The 20,876-nt window shown below is 43.1% G+C and overlaps 1 protein-coding gene across 1 annotated transcript in view; it reads left to right on the top strand.

The window, feature by feature from the left end:
• Positions 1 to 856: 856 nt before the first annotated feature.
• Positions 857 to 20,876, top strand: part of GLIS3 (GLIS family zinc finger 3) — a 267,685-nt gene continuing 247,665 nt past the window's right edge. The window contains exons 1-2 of the mRNA XM_073345244.1: positions 857 to 1,383; positions 12,539 to 13,018. Of these exons, the coding sequence (XP_073201345.1) occupies positions 12,634 to 13,018 (385 nt within the window). The 5' untranslated portion in view covers positions 857 to 1,383; positions 12,539 to 12,633. The remainder of the gene's footprint in view (positions 1,384 to 12,538; positions 13,019 to 20,876) is intronic.

The raw sequence follows: 20,876 nt of genomic DNA, 5'->3' as shown, positions 1-20,876 counted from the left end.
CTTCTCTAAGGGGCTACCCATACAGGATAAAACGTGTGTTTTTAAAAAAAACACATTAGCTAACAGGTTCTAAAAGCCTAGTGAAGACAAGGCAACTTGCATTTTAACAGGTGTTAGCAGCATATGTTCATGCTGATGTGTTAGTATGCCTTTTATCCTTGTGTAGGCAGGCCCTAGTATAGACTGACACTACACACACACGCACGCAGCTGGCTTTGTCCATGTCCTAAGATGCGCTTGCCTGCTCTGCCTTCCACAGTACCCAGCTGCCTGGTTCCACTGGCGAATCCTAGAAGAGAATCAAGCACAGTGTGTGGCTGTGGGTATGCAGTATAAGATGAAGAGGATTTGCTCCAATACCCTGGCTACACTGAGAATCTGAACCAGAATCAAATTTTACAGCTGGATCTAGTTCTTTAATGGGCTGAACCATAACCCTGAGCAAATACCCCTGAACTCTTTTGGGAGGGGTGGTCAGAAACCAGCCTAAGTATTTTTCTGGTCCTTTCTGTGGGATTACTGGGCTTTCCATGTTCTCTGTCAATGTTTCCAGAACCAGGAAGCAGTGCAGGGGGATTACATGGAAACAGATCTACCCTTATTCACACCAAATCAAGTACAACCATAAAGAATGCCCAGGGAGGCAGGGAAGTGTCACCAGCCTGTCAGTCGCCTAGTTTCTCTTTCCCAGTCTCCCCGTGTGTGTGAGTCAGAGTGAGTGCCGAGGGGGAGAGACACACTCTGCCTTTGAATTAGCCAACCGGCTGACCAGGAGTTACCCGCCCCCTTGCCCCCTCCCTCCCCTCCTAGGCTCTGGCACTCGGGAGGCTGCTGGCTGGCGGCCCTTAAGCATTCACCCTCCTTCCCTGTACTGCAATCCCCCTGTCCACACAGCATTGATACAACCAGCGGAGAGCACGGGCAGCCCAATTCCTGGCGCTTGCACCCCGGACCCCCTTCTTCCCCAGACAAGCCTGGACAGACAGCACCTCTCCTATCACAGGAACAAAATTACAGCAGTGAGCTAGCAAGGTCACCAAACAAGTCAACTTCATCTTCCTCCCCTACGGACACTGATTGCGGGACACGGCAGTGAGAGGCGAGCCCCTCAAGTTTTGTAAAACCAGATTTCCCCACAAGAAAAGAAAAAGCAACTTTCCCCACTCCTCTCTTTGTATGTCTCTTCCCGAGCCCTGATGGAAACTGTTCATGCTCAAGTGGATAGCCTCTCTCAAGTGTGTTTGAAGGGAACCAAAGTTGCATTTCTTTATTCAGCTCTCTGCTTGCAAGTAGTTGCTGTCATTCTTGTTTAGAGGAGAGAGAGGCTCTGCCTGGAGAAGGAATATGCACCTTGGGCTTTGTTGTGGAAAACCTGGTTACCTGGTAAGTGGATGCTGCCATAGGAACTTTGCTTGCAGGCGCAAGCACACAAAAGTAAAAGCTGACCTATCCTCAAACCAAGCTAAGAGACGCACATTAGCAAAAACACCACGGCAGCAGCCGCAATCCTGTGGAGTCTAAACTGTTTTGTATACACACTTTCCCCCTCTCCTTCTTCAGGGGGAAGTGTGTGTGAGAGGGAAAGGTAGAGTGTGCTTTACTGATCAGCTGGGAGGTGGACAGAGTACAGCTTCCCACAAGGAATCTGAAATGTAGCCCATGGCTGTATGTATCGTAGAACGACAATGTGTAAAAATGAAAGGGGCGGTGGCTGTTTTAATCTGACCATAGGTGGGTGTGAGATTTATTTGCAGGAGGAGGCGAAGGGTTAATTGACAAGAGATGAGGCTCATGAATCTTACAGGCAAAGCAAAGGCTTGGTAGTTTGTCAACTAGTAACTAGTGTAAACTTTAGACCGAAAGAGATTTTTTAGAGAAGAGTAAGAACCGGGTGAATGAATGACGTGAGGAATGCTGTATATGTATATGCAGACAGTTAAGTCTTCAGTAGTTATAGTTTATTTTAAAGTGTAGTTGTAATATAGATTCATTGTTTTACAGAGTGTGTGTGTAAATATAAATGCTGGAGTTGGGGTATGTATACACATCCAACAATTACATGTAAGACCCTTCACCGCTCCGTTTTTGTCAGCTCTCCAGCAAACATATGCTTTTACATTTTATTCATGCCTAGTGTCAAATATTATTCCCATGTCTCATTCCCACTGTAAGGGACTATATCCTGCTTCTCAGCTCCAGTCCTATAAATTATCTGGTGTTTTTCTGCAAACTGCCGAGACTGCTTTGGAAAGCATGAGTCTGCAGCAATCTTCTCGCAGGCTTCAATGTTTGTTTGTTTGCTTAAATCTTGTGGTGAAGTTACTTCGAAGTTACTCACTTTAATGAAAAGTCTGCTGTAGCGATAGAGAAATAGCAATGTCTGGAACGTCGGGACAAGCATTCTCTGACTCCGCGGGATTTGTCATCGGGTCGATGATTAAGCCAAGATTTCATAATTTCCTCCTCAAGGTATTAACTCTGGAAAGAACATGACTGTTTGATGCTCTCCCCTGCGTTTCTTTTGTGGGCAGAGAATAGAGTAAAGCACTTGGTTGATAGTCGCGAAAAGAAAAGGAGTACTTGTGGCACCTTGACACTGGAAGTGTCCCTCATTTCCCCTTTGGCAGCTGGCCGGTACCTGTCTGATTTCGATATAGATGGTGCATTTAATAGATTAGTACACACGTTGGCAGGGATCGGCTAATTTGCTCTAAGCACGTCAGCGTGTGCTGTACTGAAGTGCCGTATTCAGAGCCCCGCAGAGAGGACAGGAGACCTGGACGCTCGCAGCCTGGTTGAGAAGCCCCGTGGTGCCCCCAGCGGTGTGCAATCCACCTGAGAGGTCATGTCAGTTTACCAGGGCGCCCTCCCTCCTCTAAGCCAGCCTCAGAAGCGAGTTCAAGGCTGAGCCCAGGTAGCTGGTGCGCTCGCTCGGTAGCCAGCGCTGCTGCTAGGGGGCCGCGGGTGGGGGGCTGACCAGAGGCAGCGTGGCTGCCGCTCTGCTTGTACCCTCCCTGCTGCAGTCTTGGGAGCTGGGGATAGTCCCCGCACCCAGCCATTAGCCGGGGGCACTGCCCTTCCCCTCCAGCAGGGGACAGTGGAATGGGCGAAGCAGGAGGCAGGGGGAGCCAGGGCGTTCCTGTCCCCCTCCGGCAGGGAGGAGTGGGAGCTGGGGAAGGGTCTCACTCACTGCAGCCAGGGTTGGTGCTGGTATTTCAGCTGCAAACCAGAGCCAAAGGGTGAACAGGCACACCATTGCACCAATGATTTTAGGAAAGGAAGGGGGCTGCAGCTGGTCAAAATAGACGGACAGGTTTCTTTGGGAGCTTTTGTGAATGCTCTCCTGAAAAAATGTTGTCAAAATCTTGAAAAGCTTCTCCCATCTCTCCTTAGAGCCAAATTCTGTCCCTTCCAGATGATAGAAATCTTCCCCTTTAAAAACAAAATAAAACAACAGCCCTGCACTTTCTGTAGTCCAGATGCAACCACAAGTGTCACTCACGTCAAAGAAATGCCAGAGAGCCGTTTAATGCTCCCCAAAGTGACAGCTTAATCTTCAGGCCTTTTTGTGTCACTGGTAATTTCTCTTTGTTAAACTTCGCTAAGTTGTCATTTCTGTTCCAGGCTTCAAATGGATATTTTTTTTCTTCTCCCCTGAGACACTAAGATAGTTTCTGACCTTGTTGGAAACTGTTAACTCTTTAATTAAAAGCTTTGGAAAGTGAAAGTGAGAGCAGCTGTCTTAGAGTTCCCTCCCCACTCTGAACTCTAGGGTACAGATGTGGGGACCTGCATGAAAGACCCCCTAAGCTTATTTTTACCAGCTTAGGTTAAAAACTTCCCCAAGGCGCACATTCTTCCTTGTCCTTGGAACTATATCGCTGCCACCACCAAGTGAGTTAGCCAAACATTCAAGAAAAGGATCACTTGAAGTTCCTGTTCCCCAAAATATCCCCCCACCCAACCCCTTCACCCCCTTTCCTGGGGAGGCTTGAGAGCAAACAAGGTGAGCACAGACCAATATCCCCACTGCTGCTTTTCTTAATATTTCTCACCATTGCATTAGCCGCAGTGGGAGATCCAGTGTAGAGGAGTTGCCAGTGGTGCCTGTGATTCTATCACCTTGTCATCTAAGCCTGTTCTGAGTTGGGTAGATAACCTGGGTGGCAAAACCATACACAGCTGCTGTTGTCCTTTCTGCACTGGAGCTCACCATAGCTAGCTCTGATGGTTGGCAATGGAAGACTGGGGTGGGAGGCACTAGTGTAGACAAGCTAATGGGACTGTGAATGGGGAGTATAGACTTTTCACATGAGCATGGATTTGCAAGACTGGGTCTGTGGCTGTTGACCTCTCCACATCAGAGATCCACAGTCTGCTCACTACAAGTGTGTTTGGAATTAGGTATCAGACATAGTTCTGCTTAAAACTGACTTGATGAGTTTTCAGACAAGTGGCTATAATTAGCACAATGTGTGCTCTAATGTGAAAAGGGCTTTAGAGAATAATACACTCTGTGGGTTCCTGTACTCTCTTCAGTACTTTGTTTTCTTTTCTTGTAATGATTATATCCATTTAGATGGAGTCTGAAAGTTAAGAGAACAGATTTTATTCTTAGGTACATCAGTGTAAATTTACTCCAGGGACAGACTCTTGAGTTATTTCAGATTCATACTAGTGTGAATGAGAGAATTCTGTTCTGGGTGATTTAAAATAATTTTTATTCAAATTAATACTTCAGTGAATTAACATGGTTTAAAAGTCACTTGTAATGGGTACGTTCCAGCCATTTAAGGAGGAAAAATGTGGATTTCAGCCTTTAATAGTGACCTAATAGCAATACTATTGTGTGATCCTTGAACTAGAGCCAGATAACCCTAGAAAGGGCTTTATCCTGACCTCCAATTCACAACACACATCCTCATATATTAAGGAAAATCAGCTTCTAAGTTTGGGCCTACTCTCAGCTAAATCTTGTCCCCAGCAGCACCTGTGACACAGAAACTGCAGGAGCCCGCAAGGACCTCTTGGACTCTGAAGCTTCTGCTGCTTCAGAGGAAGAAACCAAAAATTGGAGGCAGACATGTAGCACTTACTGGCATCCAATCTCTCTCCTGTTCAGGGTGAGTTCAGGATTCTAACCAAGTGACTTATCAGGCCTTGGAGATGATGTGAAGGAGGGTAATGACTTTTCACCATTTCAATGGGGGTAATATGTATGGGTTTCTGACTGACTGACTGTGAAAGACTGAGGCCATATTACCTGAAGATCTCTTATGGCTGACAACTTCAAGCTAAAACGGATAGTCAAGAAGCAAATAGGGAAGCCTGCAGGGTGAAGAACAGTGTTCTTGTCAGAGGGGGAGCTTTGCTAACCAATTTGAGTGGCTATCATGACAGCTCTGTCCCCTTCCAACACCCCCTTACCCGAACGTAAGTGAGTGGTGTTGGGTTTTTTTAAAGACCTGTGCAAAAAAGATAGCAAGGAGAGAGTCTGGAGGAAGTCTGGTTTGTGAGTGTTGATGAGGAGCTCAGGGAAGGGGTGCTGGAAGGCTGCATTCCTACAAGGGCAGAATTTTATGGTTGTGGGTGTTATCTGAGGTATATGTTGGTTGTGCCAGTGGTGAGATGTGTGTCTCTGGGTGGAGGAGTAGAGAATAGGGACTGTTAGATGCCTTCACTTCCAGTCTTCTTGCTTTCGTGGCTTTGTGTTAGGTAATGTTATGTGCAGAGCAATATAAACTCACACATTATGTAGTGGTTTTGTATATTAATACTTTTGTCAGAAAATCTTTGGTTCATAATACTTCTTATCCTGGTTTGTTGAGATGCACTGCAAAAAATGCATAACATAAGATTAAAAGTCTGAATATCTCTAGAGAGAAGAAAGGATCAGTCTTTTTTCTGAGTATCTTCCAAACAATGAATGGGGTACCATAAGAGCTGCAACAGAATGAGTCAAATAGCATAAGAATATGAACCCTGAATGTTCAATATTTCTGATAATTTAAGTTAGACCCATCAAATATTATTGACCTATTCTCTTATAGGGACCCAGTCTTGCACTTCTCACTCAAGCAAAACTACTATTGACTTTGTTGGGAATTTTTTTCTAAATAGGAATTATAGGATCAAATTGTACAGGTGAGATTTTCAGACACTCAGCAAGGGTCTAACTCTACTTCTGTTGAAGTCAATGAGTTTTATCTTCCGATAGGACTACCCTCAATGTATTTATATTGCGTATGCATACTGTAGTAGAGGCACAGATATTTGTGAATTCATCTTTTGTTTCTCTTTATGAAGGAATTGATTCAGTTTTTCCAGTCCTGCAGCTTGAATTAAACTCCTACTATGTGGTTTACTGAGAGTAGACTCATGAGTCAGACATGTGGATTTTGAGTAACTGTTGTCATGTTGTTAGTAACAATGATGTCAGCTAAATAAAATACAGTTTTAAAAATAGTGGGCCTAATCATGTTTCTGCAGACATCAGTGGGAGGAAGGATAGACCCGAGAATGGACTTTACCCATTTTTAAATGTTATTTTCAAACTATAAACAAAATAAAATGCTCATGTTTATATCACATATCTGATGTTACAGTAAAGTAAAATCTGTCCAATAAATTAATACAATCTCAGGACAGTTTTAATTTTATTAGTAATATTTTTGTGTTTCTAAATTCTGAACTGGTAAGTCTAGTTGATTGAAGATATTACATTTAATACATTTGTATTTACATGTTTCAGTTATAATTTTGTATTCCATGATTTCTTTGATGCGATGTACTTACATTTTTCATGATTAGTATGGTCAGAAGGATTTTTTTTTTTAAACCATGTTGCGGGTGGTTATGGATCTGATTCAACGGTCAGTTACTATTCAGCAAAACATTTAAGCATGCACTTAACTTTCAGCATGTGCTTAAGTCCCATTGACTTGTAGTTAAGCACATGTTTTAGTGCTTTGCTGAGTAGGGACGGTCTTAAGCATACACTTAAATGCTCTTCTGAACTGGTCCCTGTGTGAATAATAGATATGACTGAAACATCATGAAATGATAAAAATCAGTGACATATTATAATACTTGGCTATAATCTATCTGGATGAACAGACTAAACTGTATATAAAAGATTCCATAGCATCTAGTCAGATAATATTTCTACGTGGTAAAGACCATACAGTAGAATGCATATGGATATAAATCTGAAGCCACACACAAATAATAGCAGGGTTATGCAATCATAGAAATGTAGGCCTAAAAGGGACCTTGAAAAGTCATCAAGTCCAACCTCCTGTACTGAGTCAGGACCAAGTAAATCTAGATCATCCCTGACAGGTGTTTGCCCAACCTGTTCTTAAAAACCTCCAGTGACAGGGATACCACACCTTTGCTTGGAAGCCTATTCCAGAGCTTGACAACATTTATAGTTAGAAAGTTTTTCCTAATATCTAAGCTAATTCTCCCTTGCTGCAGATTAAACCCATTCCTTCTTGTCCTACCTTCACTGGATGTGGAGAACAATGGATCACTCTCCTCTTTTCAATATTTGAAGACAGTTATGAGGTCCCACCCTCAGTCGTCTTTTTTCAAGACTAAACCCGCCCAGTTTTTTTTATCTTTTCCTCAGAGGCTTCCTGATCAGAAGAGGGATACTGTACACACAATGTTGAGGGAGATCAAAGAGCAATTAAGGTATTATCTATATGGTTAATGGAACCAAAATAGCAATATCTGTTGTACTTTACATCCTTAGTTATTTCGGTTTAAGTCTCTGTGTGGACATTCTCTCTTATTTTTGTATAACAGTGCTTTTATAGCAATATAACTTAAGTTGTTTCCTTATCAGTTTAACAAAATCAATGTAAAGACACTGAAATAAGAGAGTGTGCACACAAAGACTTATGACTGATATAGCTTCATTGATTTAATTTGCCATGTACACAAGCACTAAATGTAATAGAACTAGCAAAGGGTGACTTCAACTACTACAGATATAAATTGGTCAAATGTCACAATGGGGCAAGGTTTAGAGAAGCAATTTCTCAGCTGCATAAATGGTGGCTTCCTGGAACACTGATTTGAGTGCACACAAGTGTCCTTCTCCAAATTAGCCTGAAGTGACACACAAGAGTTGGTCTAAGATGTAACACTTGTTGACTGATTATGTGATAATGACCCCAATAAAATTAATTTCACCATCGCTCAGAGAGAAGTCATAACAAAATCTAGACCAGTGGATTTACCAATGAGGAAGGGAATTTAAAAATACCCTACAGTAAAAAGTACAGAAATTAAAATCCTTATGTTTGGCATGTAGGCTACAAAATTGTATGTAAACAGTCACAGAAGTCATGTACACCATTAACCAAAAAAGGAAATAGGATGGGCTGGAGGAAAAAACAAACAACAACAACAAAACCCCCACCAGGGTTAAATGGCATAGTTCAGGAGATTATTTAAACCAAACAGGTATTCTGCAGAAAACAGAAATCCAGCCCCAGGGGAAGCCAATAGAATGCAGCATAAACTATGCCAGGTAAAGTGTAAGATGGAAATGAGGGTGAAGAGGGAATTTAAATAGCAAATAGCCAAAGACATTAAAACATTCTCAAAGTATATCAAAATCAGGAAACCTATGAGAGAATCAGTGGGTCTGCTAGGCTAGCTGGGAGTAAAGGGGAGAAAGGGTACTAGCCTGGGACTCAGGAGACCCATCTTCAGTTTCCTGCTCTGCCAAATATTTTCTTTGTAACCTTGGGCAAATCAGTTAGTCTTTCTGTGCGTCAATTCCCCATGTGTCAAATGTGAATAATAGCACTTTCCTATCTCACAGGGATGTTGTGAGGACAAATACATTAAAGATTGTGAGGCAGTCAGATACTATGGTTGTGGGGGGCAGGTAAGTACCTGTAACAGAAATATGGGGAAACTAAGGAAGAAATTGCAGAGAAGCGAAATGACTTATCTGCAATTGCCTTCTCCACAGAGGATATTGGGGACCTCTGCAGGTGCTGTAAATTTGCTGCAGTTCAAAATATAACTTATGTATATGTATGAAAAAGGAAACAGAGGCAGAGATGGTGAAAATTAAATTAGATTTTTTTAAATTGGCTTATTTTTGAAAATTTAAGGTGTTTTTAGGAGCACACATAATTATATTTTAAAATATATACTTATTTTGACAGTGTCCCTTTAATATTGTTGACTAATGGGTGTGTTTTCTTCCATGCACATAAATCTCAATCAGTACTAAAAGAAGTTACACATGACTATCAAAAGAAGAACATCAACTTAAGTATAATTGAAATTAATGAATTATATTGGTACAATGGTTAGCTTGAAATCCAATGATGTATAGTAAATTTTTTCTGTAAGTGTGAAAAACAGTAACAGATGATAAAAGTACAACAAAAACAAACCCGAGTATTGCGGTTTATTGTAGCATACAGTATTACATAAAAAATAACAAGGAAATCAGAGTATTAAAAACACATGGAATATATTGCCCTGGATTTGATAGGGCCCTTTAGGTGTGTGTATATATATTGTGTAGAAATATTCTTCCGTCAATTAATCTAAATACACTGTTGCTGAACAAAACTAATAAACCTGTCATGTATAATCTCTTCTTTATTATGTTTGTACTTTTCTAATGTAGTTAAAAATTATAGACAAGAATGATTTTGACTTGCTGCCGATTTATACTGCTGTAGTGTATAGCCTTGCCAACAGCATGACAGCTTTTTGTTTATAAGTTCTTTTCTAAAGAGCCAGTCACCTGTGTTAGGGCAAAGTACATTCTGCTTACTAAAATGAACCTTGGGAATCTAAGAACATTCAGCTCTGTCTGTCCTTGGTTGAGTTGGAAAATGTGATTTATGCTGCAGCCATGCATGAAAATAAATGATATTGCTTTTTAACCAATATGTTTTCTAATTTATATTCTTGTAATATAAAAAATAACAATGAAAAATAAGGGAATAGGATTAGATTAGACCCTTTGTTATCGAATAACAAACTGAAATATGTGTGTGCATGTGTGTATATGTGTGTGTCTAATTGATATATATTAAACGGTATATATATAAAATACACATGCGCACGCACACACGCTTGATCTTCATGGAACTGAGACCTAGGATCCCAATTCACCAAAGAAGTTAAGTGTATGCTTTTCTTGGGTAGATCAGGGCCATAGTGCTTAGACCTTGTAGGACTGAAGTTCTTAACTCTAAGCATGTGAGTAGAGTAGTCAGCGATGGCTCTCTGGGTACCTGGCACTGAGAGTCACCTTGTTACCCCTGCCTCCAGCATGAGGGAGTCTTGATAGTAGTAACTGGGTGTTAGCTCCCTGACATCACCAGCCTTTCAGCTACTCAAACACTCTTCTGTGGCCTATGCCACCCCGTCTCTGTCTCACAGGTTAACAAGAGATGCACCTGAGTCCCCTTGAAGTGTTCCCCTGTGATATCTAGCTCCTGACGCTGGCTACTCACAGAAACCCCAGAGCCTCTGCCCCTAAGGAGCAATATGCCCCAGTTTACTAGTCAGACTTTAAATCACCACTCCTGTATAACACACCTCACATATGAGCACTTATACTAAAACAAAAATAGCTTTATTTTAGAAAGAGTAGAGATTCAACTAGAAACAATACAGAGTGGTAGAAACAAATGGTTACAATACAAAACAAAATCCTAAAACACGAACCTGGGTCTACCCTTACTAACAGTTACGTTTCCTACCTAATAAAGTAGTTTTCTCTTGAAAGTTCAGTCTGCTGCAGAGATGGTTGACTTTACAGAAACAGGATCCAAACATTCATGAAAACACCCTTTCTTCACAAGATATTTCCTCAGTGAATGAATTCAGAGTGTCTCTCCCCACTCTCTGATATACTGAAACAGTCTTTTGTCTCTGGCAGATTCCCTATCTATCGAAACATTCCTTTTTGTTTTGTTTTTTTAACACTTCTAGCTGGTTTTGATTGTTTCCGGTTGTCTCTGATGCCTTTCCATTGGTAGTCTTGGGATGGAGTAAGGCTAGACAATTAGTCTTGCATTACAGCACCAGCTAACCAAAGAGTGGTGAGGACTCCAATGGGTCATCACCAAAAAAATATTATTCCATGGCGACTAATTTTTTCTGCAAGACCATAAAGCATATTTTCAATATAGTTACATTATTCCTTAAATATTACCTGTACATACATCTTGCAATGATAATGAGTCTTCACAAGTTATGAGTTTTCTCTAGATACTTCACTTTATGGATAAATACCCTGAAAGACATGTGTTTGGTGTAGTGAGTTTGTCAGGTATGAGATGAGAGTTGTTTGCAAAGAAAAGGGGGCCCTTTGCAAAGTGTCCTCTGTGTCACATAGTCCTATGGACTTCAATCATGAACCATCTAGCCCAGTGTCCTTTGATTTCAGTGGGGCTACTCATGTGTTTAAGTGTTTTGCTGGATCAAGGCCAGGGTTCTTAGTCATTTGCAAGATAGAATCCTGTGTGTCTGAATATAAACGTGTGTAATTTGAGCCTCAGTTTTGTGTGTGAAAACTGCAATTGTGCAAAACAGTTAGCTAGGTATCTAAGTCCTTAATCAGTAGAACACTTAAGCATATTCTTAAATTTAAACACCTGAATCTGGTTGTTAAAATTAAGCATGTGCTTAAGTGTTTTGCTGAACTGGGACCCAAATTATCCCATTTGTGTGATATCTTTAACCACCTGATTTGCATCCACAAATGCTGCTTCTGTTCACAGATCTGTTTGCGTGTGTGTATATGTGAACATTCATAAAAATGTAAGTGGAAAAATACTCTGGAAAAACTTGGACTTGTACAATTAAAAGGCTGCCTTTGAAAATTTTGGCCCTATGCTTTATTAGGACATTAAAAACAATCTGAATCTATAAGATTTACATCTTGATCCACCTTTGCAATGATTGCAATTATTTTTTATGAAATTAGCACAGTAGAGCACTCTTACAGGATTTTTTTCTAGTGAGTCCCATGCTGTGTAGTAAAGAAAAAACCCTCTGCAATCTGTTCTGCTGTATTTCTGACCTTTAGAATGTCAACTGGCATCTCTTTAATGTCTTGTATGTGTCTGAATATTGCTTGGCTGCTGTGTTTTTGGTTTTCAGCACCTTTTTAATCAACAGACTGAAGAGCTGGCAGAATGGGATAGTGGTGCTCATCCTGGTGTTGATTTCCACTCAGCCCCTGCTTTTCACTCCAGGCTGACTTCCTTGACTTGCTCAGTATTCACTCCCTTTCATGGCTAGTTTATCTAGTATGAAGACAGCTGACCCTATTGTAAACTTCTGCTTTTGAAGGGGCAGGCTTTCTTATTACAATTCTGAGTCATCATTTAGCTTTGTCCTCTCTCTTTGATTGCCTGTATATTGCTCACACTTTGCTGATCATAATCAATATTTTTTCATATAGTTAAATATTGTGAACAGCCCTGTCATCATATATTATTTACTACAATGTAAAATATTTTTATTTATGTATTTTTAACAGGCTTAATCACTATGGATAACATACTGACCTTAGCCTGATGTCATTGATACCTGTGGATTTGTATAACACATTTTGATCATTGCAACTACTTGACAATGAATGGGAGGTCATGCAGTATGAACCACCGGACCTCAGGTACTCCCCATGGTCCCGGGATGATCAACGGACAGCAAATTCCGCCTATAAGAGTTCATGCAGGAACACCCTGCCCATCTTCAAATAGCAGCACCCCAAGGCCAGCTATTGGAAACTTGTCTACCAGCCTCCATTTAAAGATGCCCCTTGGAGGAGGGGTAGCTCCTCAGAGCAACGTCACTGAAAGTACCATCCACCTCCCTGCTTTAAGTCCCAGGAGACAAGTGGTTACAAATGGGAAGCCTTTATTCCAAGTCCCACAGCCTCCAGGGCTGCCAGCACCACAGTCTTTAAAACCAAAGCAGCAGGAGTTTGGGAACATCTTCTGCCCAAGCACAATTAAAGGTAGGAGCAATTTTTCTAATTATGATCCTTCCTTTGCTGCTATCTCATGCTTAACAGTATTGGCTAAAAATGTAAATCGTTCATAGTTTGATTATTACCCCAGGATTTGCAACATCTAGTGATTGCCCAGAATTGTTGTATGGTGCAGTGGGGAATTTTATTTGCTTTTGTGGCAGAGCTGTGCAAGTGCTACAGGAAAAATTCTGTAGTGGATGCTCATTGATGGAAGCAGCAGTGTTGTCGATGTTTTTGAAGTGAGTGTACTGCACAGTATGTAAAACTCTTTAGATACTTTGAAGGGCTGCTGGCCACTGAGCACCCTTCAACCATGACTTACTGATTGGGAACCATTGTATGCGTCATCCTAACTAGTGACGCAAACCTCACAAGGTGTGGAGTTCAGTTCTATTTGGATAGGCATTTGCTACTTCAGAGGCTTATCTGAACTACATGAAGCTCTGGAGCCTGCAAAACAAGGCTTGAACTGGGGGGTTTGTTTCAGGTTGGAAATAGTGATCACCATTTTAGGTATTTTGGCACCTTCCCTTCCTGTCCTGGAAGTTGAGAGAATTCCAGATTGAATGAAATAAAAAAGTTACACTTTTCCAAACATCAGGAAAAGTTTTTGGGTTGAGAGGGGGTGGGGTGGGGTATCCTATTTATTCCAAGTGGGTTGCTTCAGCTGTCTCTTGCTTTTCACAACTTTACTCTAAGTATGTGGCTGCAGTATTTGAGGCTTTTCTTGACTATAATGAATATGCCATGTCTACATCTGCTCATAACAGGCATATTGGGCATACTGGATTTTTTGGAAAACTTTCCCTGTTCTTTTACAGTAAGGGATAAAGTGGGTTGAAAAGTCAGGATCTTTTCTTTGGCATGGAAGGAAAAGCAGAAAATTTTGGGCTACCCAGGAATCATAGAGAACTTAGAATCATAGAATCTCAGGGTTGGAAGGGACCTCAGGAGATCATCTAGTCCAACCCCCTGCTCAAAGCAGGACCAAGCCCCAATTTTTGGCCCAAATCCCTAAATGGCCCCCTTGAGGATTGAACTCACAACCCTGGGTTTAACAGGCCAATGCTCACACCACTGAGCTATCCCTGTCCCCTACCAATTTTTGCCCCAGATCCCTAAATGGCCCCCTCAAGGATTGAACTTACAACCCTGGGTTTGGCAGGCCAATGCTCAAACCACTGAGCTATGTGAATTGCTTTTAATAAAGTTATATAGGTATTGGTGCTGAAATCAAGAAAAGAAAATGGTAACAATCTACATTAAAAGATGCTTGCTCAAGATACTAGTAGTTCTATAAAGGATACATTTATATTCTGTAACTATGTTGAAAAAGTTCAAAAGGAAATGTTGTTCAAAATGGTACTCACCTTCTGTCCTATTAAGAGTAATGTTTTGTAATGCATTTGTGTATTGTAAGACTCCATAACATACAGTGGTTTTTTTTTTCTTATTCTCTGGATAAGAAAGGCAAGTCTGAACAGGCACTATTGTATGTCTCTTACTTTAGTTAAGTATTACCTTACTTCATTTGTGGCACTGATTGCATAACATGGCTACAAGTACAGTGTTAAAGCATCTAATAAAGAAAATATTGGACATCATGGGATTTTTCAGTACATAAAATATTACAAAATAGACAGAATTTATTGTTAGATATGTGTGTATTTAACAGCACTTTGTGAACAATCAGTTTCACTGTTTTTTTTTTTTTTTTTAATCTACCCAGGCTCTGCAAAAGGATATTCACTAGAAACAGCATCAGCAAAGCTGAAAGTGACACTTAAGAGGCAGCAGGCAGGAGTGGGCTGAGAGAAAAGGGATTAGGGCAGAAGGGAAGAGAAGTGGGTCTGGGCCTGTTTGGTATTGCTTTGAGGCCTGCCTAAAAGATCCTTTGAAATATCAACAGGGAGTAGAAAAGTCTTATTATTAAAATAAATAATAATTACCAAAACTCCAGGATATATTCTTTAAAGGGAGTTCTCTCGGGAAAGTAAATTTTAAAAATGTACCATTTTCACATAATCAAGTTGACCTCATCCCTTTAAAGTGTAGTTATGCTCAGAAAAATGACTCTGTATAAATGGGATGCCATTACGTAACATATCTGCTCCCTATGTCTCTTTCAGTTGATTGCTTTTTACTTTTCTGGCAAAAATAAATATTTTCTATATTTTTACTCCTCTTATCCCTACATTTACATAGTCAACAGTTATGTGAAAATAACCTGGATGATGTTCTGGCCTGTACATCAGCTGCAGAACTGTTAACTAAGTTGCAGACTCTCTGTGAATGGTAACAATGCAAGAACCAAAAATAAACAAGCGTGACTTTTATATCCCATGGTGAGATTCTAACACTGGAACTTAGAAAAAAACCTTTCAATTTGGAAATGTCATAAAGTTGATCTTGAAATCATTGTGTGACCATAATCCTGAAACCCACAATGCTGTTTTTAGAGTTACTTCTCAGCATATAACCATACTGCAAGATTAGCCAATAATTGGCGACAGAATGCTGTGCCCTCTATTTGAGGAGGAATTACCTCAACAGCTAACTGTAACATAGTAGGATTTTCAGGGTAAAATCTTAGTAGAAAACTTCTATTTGGGAATAGGGAGACTATTTTTATGCTTCAGTTCTGCCCCTTATGTTGTGTGTTAATTTCACATTCTGCATGTAAACTCCTGTCTAGAAACCTCTGTATCAGAAATGTAATTAATGCCCTTACATCTACTCTGTAACCTTCTTGGAGAAGGAGCTATCTTTATTCTATTGGTAAAGCATCATATATGCCTATGGCACTGTTTGTGGATGTTCAAAATGCTGCTGCAAAGATCATTCTCCTGGAACATCTCTATGTCCATCTCACCCCCTTCCTTGCAGCCCTCCATGGGCTGCCTCTTCTCCATTGCAACAAGCACAAACTACTTGTCTGCACTTTGAGGTCTATAGCCCCAACCCACCTATTGTCTCTTAGTATTGAGATATTAACTGTCATTCCACTAATGATGCCAGTCTTGACTGCCTGTTTTTATAATATTCGTACAAGCACCTCCATGCTTTCACCCATACTTCCCCTAATGCATGGGGGGAGCTCATTGTAAATACTGAAAAAGACACTTCATTATCCTCCTTCAAATCCCTCCTTAAAACTATGCTTTTCAGTGATGCCTCCAAAAATCTTGATAATGGTTAGGCAGCTGATTTGCTGTGACCACTGTTGTCATGCTGGACAGTGTCAACTCGTTGGGCATGGCTAAACTTGCAGATGTAGAGTGCTTTGAGTTAAACCTGGCTTCGGAGAGTGCAGCAGGGAAAGCGCTGCAGTCTGTCCACACTGACAGCTGCAAGCACAGTGGCGTGGCCACATTTGAGGCACTTGCAGAGGCATTGGGAGTGGTGCATTATGGGCAGCTATCCCACACTGCACCTCTACCCATCTTGGTGCTGTGGCTTGTGGGAAGGGGGCAGAGAGGGGCGGGGCATTTTGGGTCCTGTCCCAACACCCTGTGATGCATCGGTTCGCATCCCAGCAATCCTTGTGCTTCTGTCCAATTTGGTGCTATCTTTCAACGTTTCTTGTACTGCGCGCTCTGTCTTCCCTTTCTGTCTGTGGGAATGGAGCCCGAACTGCTGAGGAGTATGCTGACGAGTCTCGCCAGCACGTCCCATTTGGCAGTCGAGTTATTCCTTATGATCCAAAGTAACAGTGAGGGCTCCGATGATGATATAGACTCGAGTAACGCATGACACAAGTTTGCTTGTGGCATTCACAGACATGCTCACCACCATGGAACGCCACTTTTGGGCTCAGGAAACAAGCACTGAGTGGCGGGTCACATCGTCATGCAAGTCTGGGATGACGAGCAGTGGCTGCAGAACTTTCGGATGAGAAAAGCCACTTTCAAGGGACTGTGTGAGGAGCTCACCCTCACCCTGCGGCACAAGGACACGAGATTGAGAGCTGCCCTGATGGTGGAGAAGCAGGTGGCTATTGCAATTTGGAAGCTGGCAACTTGAGACAGCTACCGATCGGTCGCTAACGAGTTTGGAGTAGGAAAGTCGACCATTGGAATCATGTTGATGCAAGTTTGCAGGGCCATTAATCGCATCCTGCTCAGAAGAACCGTGACTCTGGGTAAAGTGCATGACATTGTGGCTGGCTTTGCACAAATGGGTTTTCCTAACTGCAGAGGGGCGATAGATGGCACACATATTCCAATTCTGGCACCAGCCTACCTAGCCTCTGAGTACATTAATCGGAAGGGGTATTTTTCTATGGTTCTCCAGGTGCTTGTGGTTCACCATGGGTGTTTCATTGACATGAACGCAGGCTGGCCCAGAAAGGTGCATGACGCACACATCTTTCAGAACACTGGCCTGTTCAGGGAAGCTGCAAGCCAGGACTTTTTTTCCCAGACCAGAAGATCACCGTAGGGGAAATCAAAATGTCCATTGTGATCCTTCGAGACCCCATTTACCCTTTAATGCCGTGGCTCAGGAAACCCTACACAGGGAGCCTTGACAGCAGCAGGGAGCAGTTCAACAACAGGCTGAGCCAGTGCAGAATGACTGTAGAGTGTGTTTTTGGCCGTTTAAAGGGCTGCTGGTGCTCTCTGTATGGGAACCTGGACCTGGCCGATGACAGCATCCCTGCGGTTATATGGGCATGCTGTACCCTCCATAACATTTGTGAAGGGAAGGGTGAACGATTCACTCAGGCATGGAACTTGGAGGCTCAACACCTGGAGGCTGAATTTGAACAGCCAGAGAGCAGGGCTATTAGAGGGGCCCAGTGCGGGGCTGCAAGGATTAGGAATGCCTTGAGGGAGCAATTCGAGGCTGAAAGCCACCAGTAATTTCTGGTGCCCTGCACGGGAGTGAAGTGCAGTGGTTCCAATGTTAGTAGGAATCTGCGCTGACTTGCAGTGCCTGTTGCTTTCCTGGGCTAAGGTATCTTTTACTTTATGCAATAATGTTTTCAAAGCCAAAAAATTCATTTATTGAAAAGAAACACAACTGCTTGGGAAACAGAAAGGGCAAGGAGGTGGGGTGGGGAATGGTACAATCACAGATTTGTGAACGGTCCTGTTATCATACTCAGCCTTCCTGTCTGGAGTGCTGTGCAATGAGGGCTGCACTTCAGGATGGCTACAGTGCATGGTGATGGGGGTTGAGTGCAGTGGGTAAGGGTCGTAGTTTTCAGGGCTGGGTGGAGAAGCTACAGGTGTTGGAGGCAGCGGGTGGCGATAAGAACCTGGATGTTGGGGAAAGCGGGTTGGAGGTGACATGGGGGCACAAGGGAAAGCGTTCTCGGACAAGGGCTGCCGGGGGGGGGGGCGGGGGGCAGCTTGGTAGTGCTCCACCTGCATGGCTACGAGCACCTGGATCGAGTCCGCTTGGCGCTCCATTATGCTTATCAGCTGATCCGTGCTTCGCTGCCGGAGCACCGCGCTTTTGTGCCGCCGCTCCTCATTCTGCTGGCGGATCCTCCTGTCACTGTCCCGCCACTCCTGCACTTTTTGATTTTCATTACTTGAATGCTGCATTACTTCATGCAACATGTCTTCCTTGCTTCTACATGGCCTCTTTCTGATTCTTTGGAGTCTTTCGGCTGGTGATAACACAGACGGCTGAGATCTCAAGGCTGCATCTGTAAAGGCAAAATGGAACACTTAACAGAGGCAGCATTGCTCATACCAGACAGCGCAATGGTTCCCCCATACTTAAGAGCAAAAACAGTCTACACATAATTTGCCCATCCCAAAGCAAGAGCACATAACCCACGGAGCCCCAAAATGGTGAGTAAGCACAGGGTCAAGCGTGACTGACCATTTCACGGCTTTACTGTCCTCTGGGTTTCTGTGCCTTGGGGAGAGCCAACAGCAGCAGGGGGCCCCTCTACTGAACACTGTCCCCACATTTTCCACAGGAGTTCATCCTGGAAGATATCTCACTGCTGAGGGTGACCTGGGAAGCAAGGGAGGGTCTTCTAATACAATGTGGCTTCTGCCCTGGCCCATATGCAGCTTGCCTGTGTGCAGCAATGGTCCCCCCACCCCTCACGGCACAGTGGCACGGACAAGTTAGCCTTACTGGGACAAGGACCACAGTGGTTCTCTCAAGAAACCTGCCCAAGCGCATTGCCCAAGTTCTGGATGAGACCTTTGAAAAGATCACTGAGGCCAATTACCGCGATGTGAGAGAGCAATCAGTGCCCTATTCCGCATCTAGGTATGCATGCAGCCCTAACCCTCCTTGCCCCAAGAGCCCACACCGAATAACTTCCTTCCCAAAATAAGAGCTGCTTACTGGGAACCTTCTCTGGTGTTTGTCCTTCCCCAAGCACCAGCCGCCACAACTGGCTACCTACCTCCTGGCTTGAGAACAGCTCCTGGCTGCATGTATCTAGGGATACCAGGGTGTCTCCCTCCTCCTCAGCACCCTTGCTCCCATTTTCCTCCTCCTCCTGCCTTGTTGAACTGGGCTCTGAAGTGTCCATGGTTGTACTCGGAGTGGAGATGGGGTCACCCCCAAGTATCACGTCCAGCTCTTTGTAGAAACGGCAGGTTGCAGGGGCAGCACTGAAGCATCTGTTTGCCTCGCAGGCTTTGCAGTAGGCATTCCGCAGCTCCTTTACTTTAACCCTGCACTGCAGTGCGTCCCGGTTATGGCCCCTTTCCATCATGTTCCTTGATATCTGCCCGAAGGTACTGTAATTCCTGCAGCTGGAGCGCAGTTGGGACTGGACAGCTTCCTCCTCCCAAACACTGATGAGGTCCAGCACCTTCCCATTGCTGCATACTGGGGATCTCCTGGCGCATGGGGGCATGGTCACCTGGAAAGATTAGCTGAGAGCACTCCACGCCTGGCTGAGCAAACAGGAAGGGGATTTTCAAAATTCCCAGAGAATTTAAAGGGCGGGTCTGACGGTTGGTCACCAGAGGGCAGGGCAGTGGAGTTCAAAGTGATGACCAGAGTGGCTAGAACAGGCATTGTGGGAAACTTCTGGAGGCCGATCACAGTGCACTAACAGAGCTGGGGTCCACACTGGCGCCGTGGCGCTCCAGCTGGGGCGCACAAAATGTTATTCCCCCTCGTCGAGGTGGAGTACCAGGAGCACTGTAGCTGCGGAGTCAGAGCGCTCTACGTGCCTTGCCAGTGTGGATGGGTAGTGAGCTAGTGCACCTGGGGCTCCTTTTAATGTGCTCTAACTCTCAAGTGTAGCCAAGCCCATTGTTTCCTTGTGCTCCCCACTTCTGTTTTATTTATCCACCTTTTGTCTGTAGTCTTGCAAACTCTTCAGGGTAGGAACTGCCTCTTTGTTGCATGTTTGTATGATAGTAGCTCCTAAAGGTGCATGTTAGGGTCTGAACCAAAGCCCATTGACTTCAGTGGGCTTTGGATAAAGCCCGTAGTGTTTTTATTGTAGTGACAGTTTTTGAACTAGAAGGACATATACACATAGTTTATCACCAGCCCAATTCAAAGCACCATCAAGACACTAATAAAATAACTCAGAAGGGACACAAAGAATGTGGTCATACCACTACTGCTCTGAATAGCCTCACGGTTTTCTTTGGTCTGACAATTTTTATCATTTTTTGTCAGAGAATTTTATTAGAGTCGAATGAGTCTGAAGAATAAAGTGAAATAAAGGTCTATTCTGGGCAGGATTTTCAAAAGGGTTCAGCTTTCAGGGCTATCTCTAATGCCACTGAATGGTAAAACTCCCATTGACTAATAAAAACAGAGTTAGGCCAACACTGAGTGTTTTTGAAAATGCTCCCCAATGAACTTGGTTAGATGATGAGAAACAGGAGTCAAAATATTCAAAACA

Source organism: Lepidochelys kempii, chromosome 5, assembly GCF_965140285.1.
Source record: "Lepidochelys kempii isolate rLepKem1 chromosome 5, rLepKem1.hap1, whole genome shotgun sequence".
NCBI classification, from domain to species: Eukaryota; Metazoa; Chordata; order Testudines; family Cheloniidae; genus Lepidochelys; species Lepidochelys kempii.
Note: the sequence above shows the minus strand (reverse complement) of the source record. Positions and strands in the feature narration are given on the sequence as shown.